Genomic DNA, 11186 nt, shown 5'->3' with positions numbered 1-11186 from the left:
CTGCCATCTTTGTATCTTTCTTGTCTGGACAGGTAGCTGTCTCCATTTGGTCTTGTCCAGAAATGAGCTCCCTGTCAGTGCTTAATGATGACTCCATTCAAATGTCCCGAATGTTTGGATGATAAAAAGAACAGTTACTTATATCACAGTCACTGTGGTTCTTCTTTGAGCCCTACTATGTGTAGATCCCATTTGATCCACATGGATAAAGCCTTGAAGAAGAAACCATCTTTTTTTATTACCAATTTCACCAAGGCTAGCACAGATCATGCTGAGCTATCTTTGATTTGTCTGTTTTTTTCCCCCCCATAGTTACCACCATGAAGTTGACTGTCCCTGCCGGATGAAGGTAAAGAGCCAAGTTTAATTTTGAGATGATTGTAAGATTCGCTATCCTGGGTGATTTCTGATTTAGCTTCAGGGAAGGGCCTGTGTGTTCCGATGTGTGTGTATAGCACCCACATGACGACTCTCAAGGAGGGCTTCTGGGTGCTACCACAATAAATAGCAATGTTCTCTCTTTGGCGTGAGTGGTAGCCAATATTTGGGGGCATGCAGGGCTGTTTCTGTTAAGATGAGCAATGGATGACACAAGTCAGGGATATTCTTTGGTGTAATTTGGGATATTTTCAAAGAATGGACCCGAAGTCCTGTTTCCCTGAACATCACAGAAACAAAAAGAAGCAGGCAGCTTCCTTGCTCAGAAATTCCCAAGTCTGCCCCTCCAATGAGCTCTGTGCCCAAGAAGATCTGCTCTCTGCTTCTTCTCAGAGTCACACTTATGACTGCTTCTCCAGGCTTTCTGCCTCGAAGGGTGTAGTGAAGTGGTCACCAAGGGGTTCGCTGGGTTAGTCAGAGCACAGTCACACTCCACCCATTACTTACTTCCTGTTTACTTATTGGATGTGCTTCTTGTGCACTGAGCAGTCCCTTTTTTACAAAAGAAAGGGCTTGTCTACACTTGAAAGTTAATTCAGATTACGGTAGGGCGTGAATTTAAAGCGCAATAACTATTCCTGATTAACTCCATGTGAGAACACTCTTATTCCAGAATGAGTGCCTTGTTCCAGTTTAGCTTAATCCACTTTCAGGAATAGCTAGCCTGGATTAGACAAACCCTACACACAGGCTGCAAAACCAGTATCCTAGCCCTTGTGTTTGCAATCAGGGAATTCCCTCAACTCTCACAGTTTTTCTCAGGCCTTTCATGTGCCTTGGGCAGTCTCCACTGTTTGTAGCTGTCTCTGCTACATGAAGGGTCTTATTTGCTCCTTCCAGTCTATGAGTGATTGGTACAGCCCTGGGAGTTCATGAGATTTAATGGGATTGTCTTTGGGCTAGACTTACAAGGTGACAGCCATTAGCACCTTTCACACTAACAGTAACGAAAGAGCCACGTGGACAGAAACAAACAGTTCCGGGACTAGATCAGAATCCAGAGCAACAGAGCATGATGTGCAGATTCCCACCCTCCCAGGAACCAGAACCAGGGCCCAATCTGAAGGAGCAGCCCACTTATCCTGCAAAGAGGTCCCCAGACTGATGCTACACTGGTGCCTAATGTGGAAGGTTTAGGAGCAGTAAAGGGGTGTTAGGAAGACTCGGGGCTGGACTTGAGGCTCTGTGCTCAGAAACACTCTGGAGCAGCAGCAAATGGGGCAGTTCTCTGAACTGTGTGATACAGAAGCTCAGACTAGAGGCTTACAATGGTACCTTCTGGTCTTGGATTCTATGAAAAGGTTAACTGGGGTAGCCAGGTTTCAGAGTAACAGCCATGTTAGTCTGTATTCGCAAAAAGAAAAGGAGTACTTGTGGCACCTTAGAGACTAACCAATTTATTTGAGCATAAGCTTTCATGAGCTACAGCTTTGCAGTGATCACAGTCATCCTGGTCCCTGGTGGCAGAGGTTAAGGTGCTCTGCTGGCCCATCTCTGGAACAGTCTCAGCCCTGCAGGCTGTTGTGGATGAAGGTCGGTTGTCCCTGTGGACAAGGAAGGCTCCAAATAGTGGATTAGACTGGGAGGCTTGGGGGCATGTCTAGATCAAACTTAGTTGGAGCTCACATAGGCAGCGGAATGAGAGCATGCACGAGAGAAGTGAGGGGATGTATCTTGTTTTCTGGCTGTTGAAATCACTGCTTCATTGCCCCACAAAGCTCCTTCTATGACTCCAGTCCTTGTCCCTTCCCCAAGAATCGCTCTCTGTCGGAGTTGGGCAGCCATTGGAAGGCCATTGACCAAGTTGACTCGGTGGCCTTCAGGTGGGCTGCAGAGGTGCCTCAAGAGGAGACAAGAAGGAGGATGAACCGGCTTGCCAGATCATTCACAGACATTGACTTCATGAGGATGCTGGTGGAAGGTACAGATATAGACAGCTTCCTTTTCTGCACGCTGTTTGAGTAGAGATAATCTGTGCGTTCCCAGGCCTCAGGGAAATTTAGATCTAAGATCAGACTCCACTGCTTTCCAGAAGCAGACCTTTCCAGAAGAAACTGAATGACATGAAAAATTAAAAGGAATTAATTTAGTCAGAGCAGTCTACAGGCTTAATGATGTTTAGCAGCACAGAGTTTTCCTGTGTGTGGGAAAACCTACATAGGATGACCTATAATCTACATTAAGGGTACAAAAAAGAACGAAAGCCTCAGTGAGAGAGCACAGAGTGTGTGTCTCTTCTGACTATCTGCATTGAACTGAGCGCACAATGGATGCTGTCTCTGCAGGTGGAAAAGTGAAAGCAAAGGTACACCAGTTTCTTAGCCAAATATGCCACGCAAAGGAGATGCACTGTCTTTACTAACCAGTGCATCTATTCCAGGGTGTGGGGGACATGTCCCAGTGAGAGATTTCAAACTGTGTAAGACCCTACAGAAAGATAAGAGGGGCCAGGCCTGTTAGTGACTGAATAGTGGGGAATTCTGCAGCTCTTGTGCTATGGGTAACCCGGGGAGGGGAAGGGAGGAGGGGGAGGGCCTGATTCTCTCCTCAAACCTATTTTACACTGATGCAAACTCCATGGACTTCAGTCAAGCTGCTCCTAGATTCCCAACGGGCTAAGTGGGATGAGAATTAGGCCTCTCAAGTTTGAAACCTGGGGCCCCTGCAGCAGATACAAGTGCCTCTTGCCAGGTGTAAATTCTGAATCTGGCAGTTGCTGTGTGTGTGACTCTGTGATCTTGGTCGTCATACACTCCACATTTTCAGATCCCGTGTCCTTCAGCAACAACTCCTTCACGCATGCAGAGACCTTCATCTACAAATACACCCGCTCCAAGCTGTACGCAGTCCAAGATGAGGAACACAAGAGTTTTGTCTTGCGGCGTCACGGCAGCCAGGCCCAGCTGATGGCGGTGCATTTACAAGGCCCCAATATCAGCAAAGCAGGTAAATTACAAAATATTTCTTTCCTCTGGCCCCACCCCCAGCTTATCTCCTCTTGCTCAGTTACCTACTGATATAGGTGTGAGGTTCTGGGGATCACCCAGACCAGCGAGGGAGTCAGTCACCGCCTGCCTGGGTAATTTTGAGACCCTTAATGCTGGGCTGCTATGAGTGAGAGCTCTGACACCAGTAGTTGGCCTTCAAGCACAAGGACTCACCCTCACTTCTACCAGCCTAGTTACTCCTTGCAGGGTGACCTCAGCTACCCCTTCTGGTCCCAATTCTCCCCAGATCCATCTCCCTGAGTTCTTAATTACAGACACTTGGACTTTTCCACTCTGGTTCATCAACCCCGAGGGCATGAAACTCTCCCCCAATTATCAGTTCACTCTGGGACACCTACACTCTGCACAGTTTGGACACCAGAGACCTGCCTGGATTAGAAATAAACAAACAGCTTATTGAATAGAAAAATCATAGCTTCCGAGATTGAATAGTGCAGAAAAGCAAACACTGACAAGTTACACAGGAAACAAATGTAAAGATGCAATCTCAGGCTTTACACATCTACACTGGCTAAATTCTCTTTTCTAATCCAAGTTACCATGTGCCCTCTGTCCTAGAAAGGATCCAGTGTTTCATGGACAGCACCCCACTGCAATGTTAGTCCTCCCTTTCTGGATAAAAAACCCCAAAACCAGGCCTGTTTCTAAACAGGGCATGTCTACACTACAATCTTAAGTCGCCCTATGTAACCTTCAGTCATGGAGGCCAATATCCTTGTAAAGTGGCAGCATAGACAAGCGTAGACAAGGCCTGAGATTTTCTTTTTGGCTTCAACGGCTTTCCATTGACTTTAATGGCCCACCATTGTGTCTTCCTAGCTGGACAATGGATGGGTCCTTGAAGTTGGTTTTGTGTAAAGAACTAGCCTGGGGAGGTGCCCGGCCCTGCTTTATTGCTTCACTGCCTGTGGCAAGGGGATGCTGCAGCTGCACCACAGTTACAGTGTTCTACACATGCACACACGTGTCAGTCACAGCCGTAACCTGGCTACAGATCTCTTAACTACCAGCAAGTTCGGAACATTACAGGCTTTCATAAAAGATCTTGCTTGACATATATTTACACACTATATCATTGAATGATAGAATCATAGAATATCAGGGTTGGAAGGGACCCCAGAAGGTCATCTAGTCCAACCCCCTGCTCGAAGCAGGACCAATTCCCAGTTAAATCATCCCAGCCAGGGCTTTGTCAAGCCTGATTGCACACAACCAGTTGATTCAATCGCTTATTCTTTGGGCTTCATCCCTCTTGATCTCCCCTCAGGGTGTGTGATGGGGTGTACACACCCCACGCTGGACCAGAAGGGGTTAAAGGGCAATACTGGGCCCGGAGCGTGGGCCGACTGGAGAGGAAACATACAAGGGAGCAACCCAGCTCAGAAGAGGGAGGCTGGGGAGGAAGATGGACCTACTCTGAGGGTGCCAAAGAAGCCACCCTGTGAGAAAGATGGCTGCGCGCTGAGCCCATTGGGGCTGAAGCTTTAATTGTCTTTCCTTTTCTTTTGCAATCCTATATTGGACTTGGAGGTGTGGGGGCGATGGATGGTAGGAAGTGACCCAGGCAGGCAGCTCCGAGGGCAATCCAGAGTTCCAGACACTGTTGTCTCTCATGGGGCCCTGGGTCAGTGCCCAGGGGAGTGGGCTCCCTTGCCAACTGCATTTGGTGCTGGAGGTGCATAAATCTAATTTCTACCCCTGCCAAGTAAGGGGAGGGTGAGGACATTGAAAACCCTGAGGTGAAACCACATCCACGGTAAGGAACTGGACTGAAAGCCCTTCCTGCTGGGAGGTGTGAGACTGGAAACTGGGTGCATTACCCACTAGGCCACCTGGTCTTCTGGGGACTCTGTTACATCTGGTAGAGAATTCAGGCACACTAGTGTCCCAGGCCTGATGGTAGGCCAGAGAAAGAGGGGAAGTAAAACCAAAAACCAGAGATGGATTTGGAGAAACTGCTGAAGTGAGTCCTCCTCAACCAGCAGCAGCAGCAGGTGGCCCAGCAGCGGGAGGAACAGCTGATTAAGGAAATGGCAGAAGCACAGCAGCCGCTCGTCCGGCAGATGGCGACGCTCCTACAGCCATGGAGGGGGGCTACTGACCTAGTACCACCCATCCCGGTAAAGCTGACAACAACGGGTCCTGTAGACAACCTAGAGGCATTTCTTGTCACATTCGAGAGAGTTGCCATCACGGCCCAATGCCTCAAGGGAAACTGGGACAGCCTGTTGGCCTACTACTTGACAGCGTGCTGGGCCAGGCAGCGTACTCGCTACACTCATCCAAAACACCTGAACATCTCCCCTGAAACCTACCTGCAGCAGTTCTACCGCCAGAAATTCCCAGCCAAAGTCTGACCCCGGACAGTCACCCACAATCTGAAGGATCTTGGCTGGCATTGGCTCCAGCCCAAGGGATGCCTAGGGGTTCAGGTAGGAGAGAAGATCGTCATGGAGCAGTTCACTCAAGTTCTCCTCCGGGGCGGGGGGATGGGTGGAGTGAGTGGATGTTAAGACATTGACTGGAAACCTTGGCAGAGGCAGTAGCTTTGGTGGAGAGTTACCTGATGTCCCTCAAGCTTGTGGGGGAACACCAAAAGTCAGCCCTGAGTGCCCCCGGCCCTCATGTACCCCCCATATCATGCTGAGGGTACCTAGAGGAACTTGGACACCCAACCCTAGTAGAGGGGGTACAGAGGCCAAGTGAGGAACCCAGAAACCTGCCCTCAGCCAGCCAGGAGGGATCCAGGTGCAACCGAGTGGCCATATTCAAAGGGAATATCAACAGTGGATCCGACTTCTCCCGCGGGTGGCCGTTCTGTATGTGGACAGGAAGGCCATTTCAGAAAGGAGTCCATTCATGGACTGTAATTATGGTCAGGCCTGGGCAGCTTATAACAGGGCTCAGAAGAGAGGCCCAAGGAAAATGTTAGTTCCCATGCAAATGGATGCAGTATCAGTACAAGGACTGATGGACTCTGACTGTCGCCAGACTTTAGTCGGGGGACAGCTGGTGGTGCCGAATGGTAAATCTGGAGTTATGATCTACCTCCAGTGCATCCATGGAAACATACACCCTACCTGACGAGAGAAGTATGACTGACTGTGCAGAACGGTGCAGGTAGGAATGGCCAAAGACCTGGCCTACGTGGTCATACGCTGGCTCAGTTGGTAGTTTTTTTGAAGAAGTCACATCCATCCTCTTTGAACTGCCCTTCTTACCACTGACCCCCATCCTCCACTTGGTAAGGCAACTCTCATCTTTTCATGTGCTGTATATTTATACCTGCCTACTATATTTTTCACTCCATGCATCTGATGAAGTGGGTTTTAGCTCATGAAAACTTATGCCCAAATAAATTTGTTAGTCTCTAAGTGCCACAAGGACTTCAGTTGTTTTTTCAACGTGTAGCGGAGCACATCCATAGAAAGTGCCAAGCCAGAGCAGGAAGGCCCAGGAAGGCAGGAGATGGCCACGGTGGCTGAGAAGGGGCCTTGAGAGGAAAAGGCTCCAAGGGAAGACAAAGACCCAGGAGAGTGATCATCCTTGTGGGGAACGACCATTCTCTTAAACCCAGCTGGAGTAGTAGGGGCTCGCTGCTACCTCTCCACCTTGACCTGCTGTCTAGTGAGGTAAACTTTGTGGAAGAAGAAAGGAATGAACCAACCCTGTGTAGGGTTTATGAGCAGCTCGCCTGCCCAGCTGACAAAGTATTAGACTCTCAGCAATTGAAACAGTGGCCCCATTTCAAACTGGTAGAGGAGGAGACCTATCAGGAATTGAAAGATCCCAAGGTGGAGGAGGTAAGAATGCACTCTGAGGGCCAAGGAAGTTTCAAAGAGGGGTGCTTCAACTGGCCATGCAGCACCATGTGGGGGGTCATTAGGACAAGAGAAGACTCTTAACAGAGTGACCACCAAGTTCTCCTGGCTGGGCGTCCATCCAGAAGCGTGGGACTATTATGCATCATTCCCTGAGTGCCAGTGGATGGGCCAGAAAAAGGTTCCCCCCAGTAACACTACTCATTGTAGGGGTACCCTCTAATCTGGGGGGCCCATTAGAGAAGTCTGCAGTGGGGCACAAATATATCCTTGTAATCTTAGACTGTGCCACCAGCTACCCTGAGGCCATTCCTATCCGGTCAGCAATGGTGGCTGTCGATGCTAATGAACTCACAGAAGTATTTGCCCAAGTGAGGCTCCCCAGAGAAATACTAAGAGAGCAAGGGACGAACTTCACCTCCCAGTTGATGAAGCAGCAATGCATGGTGTGCCGGGTCTCAAAGTCGGGCCTGGGAGGCCCAGACAGCTGCTGCATCCTGGCCTCCACCCAGAGTCCACTGAAACCATGTGGGCCAAGGAGCTACTAGGGCTATAGCCTCAGCCAAGATTCCACCCATGGGAGCCCTGATTGGAGGCTCTCCTGGCTCCACCGTTTGGTCCAACCATGCTAAGCCAGAAGGAAGCACAGGAAGCTCGTCTGAGAAACAAGGTGGTTTCCTGTTGTGGCTGCATTGGACCCTGCTTGTGCCTGTCTCCTGCATTGCTCCTGGTTCCTACCTTTGCTCCTGCTGTATGTCGACCTACCTATGTAGTATAGACCAGGCCTTAGGTTGATCTAATTATGTCAGTGTGTACACTACAGCCTTGCTCCAGCCGATGTAAGTGCCCTACTACACCGACATAATAAGTCCACCTCCACGAGAGGCGTAGGGCTTATGTCGGTGATGTTAGGGTGACACAGTGTCTGTGTAGACACTGTGTTCCAAGCTGTGAAATTGACAAGAAAGCCCTGCTCCCCAGCCAGGCTGCTGCACACTCGATCCTCACCTCTCCTCCAGTTCCTGCCCTCACACCTCGCCACCAATCCTCAGTGACCAGTCCTGCCTCTGGCCTCTGACTTCTGACCCTTGACTCTGACATTTGATATCTGATCCTGGCTCTGACCCTCAGCTTCGATTTCTAGTTCTGACTCGGGCTTGACCCCCTGGTTCTGATAACTGGCAGTTGACTCTGGTGCCCTTGGCTTTATTCCCCAGTCTGTATGGCTGCTCCGCCCATCGAATCTGACTCCTGCTCTGACTACTAGACCAGACTGCCTACATCCCGGTCCATAACAACCTGGTGCTCAGTCACCTCCTGGTTGCTGCGGAGCTGCGGTCTGATCAGCTTCTACCTGAGCAGCAGTCTCCTGTGGGAAAGTAAGGTCTGGCTGGACAAGGGTTATTCACAGCCCTGATTCACCTTCAGAGTAGGTCCATCCTGCGTACTGAATGAGGCAAGGCTCCTGTGGAAAAAATAGTAGGTGATCAGGTAATTAAATATGATCATAATGGATATGGGCACAGGGGCCGAATTCAGATTGCAACAGGCATTCTGGCATTTCCTACCTTTGGAGTGCTTGACTTTGCAACCTCTAATGTTCTTTTAATGTCATTTTCTGCACGTGATTATTATTAAGATCTGATTTTCCAACCCCTGTTTCTTCAGAGTATTTTGTCTTCAGGCACAGTCCCACTGAAGTGGATGGCGTTACTCAGATGAGTAAAAGTGCACAACTGAACCTCTGATGTGCAGTTATTTTTAAAAGTGCTATCAGTGTCACCGATAAAGTGATAGGCAGCTATTGTGCATGGATTTCAGGTTCCTCACTCACTATTTATAAGTGATGGTGCTTCCCAGATCTTCCCAGACAGACGGGCTGCTTTTTTTATTGTAATTGAGTCTGGATTTCCTCTTGCTTTTCTCTTCCCAGTGAAATTAAACCTGGATTTATATCGCTCACCGCACATCTCCCCAAAGCGCATCAGTCCTGTTGCTATGAACATTGTGGAAAGTAACACTGTGGAAACCAATCTGTATCTGTGCTGTGTGAAGGCTGAAGGCAGCCCTGTGCTGCAGCTGGAGGTGAGTGGGATTAGCAGACCTTTAGCATCATCACAAACTCCACAGTGACTGAAATTCAATCCACATCTCCAGTTTTTATTGATACCTTTACATGGGACTCACTGTTTTCCCCAGATACTGTTTATGATTACTATTATCATTTATTGCTATTACCGTAGCACCTTGATTCTTCATTTGAGATCAGAGCCCTGTTGTGGTAGGCACTGTGCAGTAACGTAATAAGAAGGTTCCTTCCTCAAAGATTTTATCATCTAAATACAGAAGACAAAGAGTGGAAGGAGAAGCAGAGATAAGAAGTGACTTTCAAAGGAACCCAGGTCTCCTGAATCCCAGTCCATCGCACCACACTAATTCATTAGATCATGTTGTCTCTTGTGCCCTTGGGGTATGTCTATACTGCAGCTGGCAGTGAGTCTCCTTGTGTGGGTAGACAGACTTGCCCAAGCGGGGTTTGAGCTAGTCTGCTAAAAAGGGGAGCTCGGGCCTCCAAGCCCAGCTGACCCCCTGGTTCTGAGCCCAGGGGGCTAGCCCGAGTCTCTGCCGGAGCTGCCATGTCCACATGGTTATTTTTAAAGTCGTAGTTTGAGCAGAGCTAGTGCAAGCCTGTCTACAGTACTGGTGGGCTTGCTCCCAGCTGCCGTGAAAACGTATCATTAGTGATCAAGGTTTACAACTGCAGCCATGCTTTTGCAGCTTCTGTGTAGTTCCGTGTAGTCTACCTTTGGGACTGATCCTTCTTACATTGAAATCCCATTTAATAGGAGCAGGAATAGGTTCCTTGTTTGGTGGACAGTCTTTCTCAGGTGTATGAAACTCCTGTGATGTCAGGGTCAGAGTTTCCTGTCTATGTGTACCAGGTATTTTCATTACAATCAGAGGGCCAGCATTTCACACCCACTTTGCCCTGGTGTAAATGACAGCCCAAAGTGGAAGGCAGGGGAGAGTCAAGCCCAGTGTTTCCTTGGACCAAATTCTGCTCAGGGATACCCACATAATAGTTGCATAGGCACAAGTGAGAGCAGACGCTAGCTCTGTGTCCTAATTAGAAGCCCCTTCTCATATTCATCCCATTGCAGGATGAAAGCCTTGGAAAGAGCACCCCTGTTTCTAACTGGCCTCTGTTATTTCTCATAGAAGGTGAAGGGGCCTATGAAGGAGATCAGGACCGGGGATCAGGAGCGTTTCCTCTTTTTCAAGACCAGTTCTGGTTCCACTTCCAGCTTTGAGTCAGCTGCCCATCCAGGATGGTTCCTCAGCACCTCAAAACTGAACGACAAACCTGTCAGGATGGTGAATCAAACCGGAGAGCGGGACATCACTGATTTGTATCTGGTTGAAATCTAAACCCCAGCCAGCAGTTACTGGTTTAGAACTGAATGCTTGTATGTACTATGTACAGTAGGAGCATAACTATTTATGGGATCTCAGCAATTCCATATTAATTCAGTTTTATTAATTAATTTATTCATTAAAATTAATTAATTTAATTGTTGGTTTAAAATTAATTAAATTGAATTGTACTATGTATGTATCTTGTGAACCTTGTAACTGATACTTGTAATCTCTCATAACTCAAGCCTGATCCCAGATGTAAAGTACCTTCCTTCTTAACTTGTATAAATTTGATTTTAAATATTAGCATTAATTCCATATTAATTCAGTTTTATTTATTATTAATTATATAATAATAATGGTTATTATTACAGTAGCATCTAGAGACACCAGCCACGATGGGATGTCTCATTACTTTAGGCACTATACATATAGTTTTCTTCCCTAATTATTTATAGGGACACTGTTAGATCAAATCCTGCCTCTGCTATTAATTGTTAGG

General features: G+C 48.1%; 1 protein-coding gene across 1 annotated transcript; it reads left to right on the top strand.

The window, feature by feature from the left end:
• Window positions 1-343: 343 nt before the first annotated feature.
• On the top strand, window positions 344-10696 carry LOC144257592 (interleukin-1 receptor antagonist protein-like). Its single transcript, XM_077805577.1, has 5 exons — window positions 344-349; window positions 2194-2359; window positions 3205-3384; window positions 9201-9352; window positions 10487-10696. The coding sequence occupies exons 1-5, from the start codon at window positions 344-346 to the stop codon at window positions 10694-10696; spliced, it is 714 nt and encodes a 237-aa protein (XP_077661703.1).
• The last annotated feature ends 490 nt before the right edge of the window (window positions 10697-11186 follow it).

This window comes from Eretmochelys imbricata, chromosome 26 (genome assembly GCF_965152235.1).
Source record: "Eretmochelys imbricata isolate rEreImb1 chromosome 26, rEreImb1.hap1, whole genome shotgun sequence".
Taxonomy (NCBI): Eukaryota; Metazoa; Chordata; order Testudines; family Cheloniidae; genus Eretmochelys; species Eretmochelys imbricata.
This window is presented reverse-complemented; position numbering and strand designations above follow the sequence as displayed.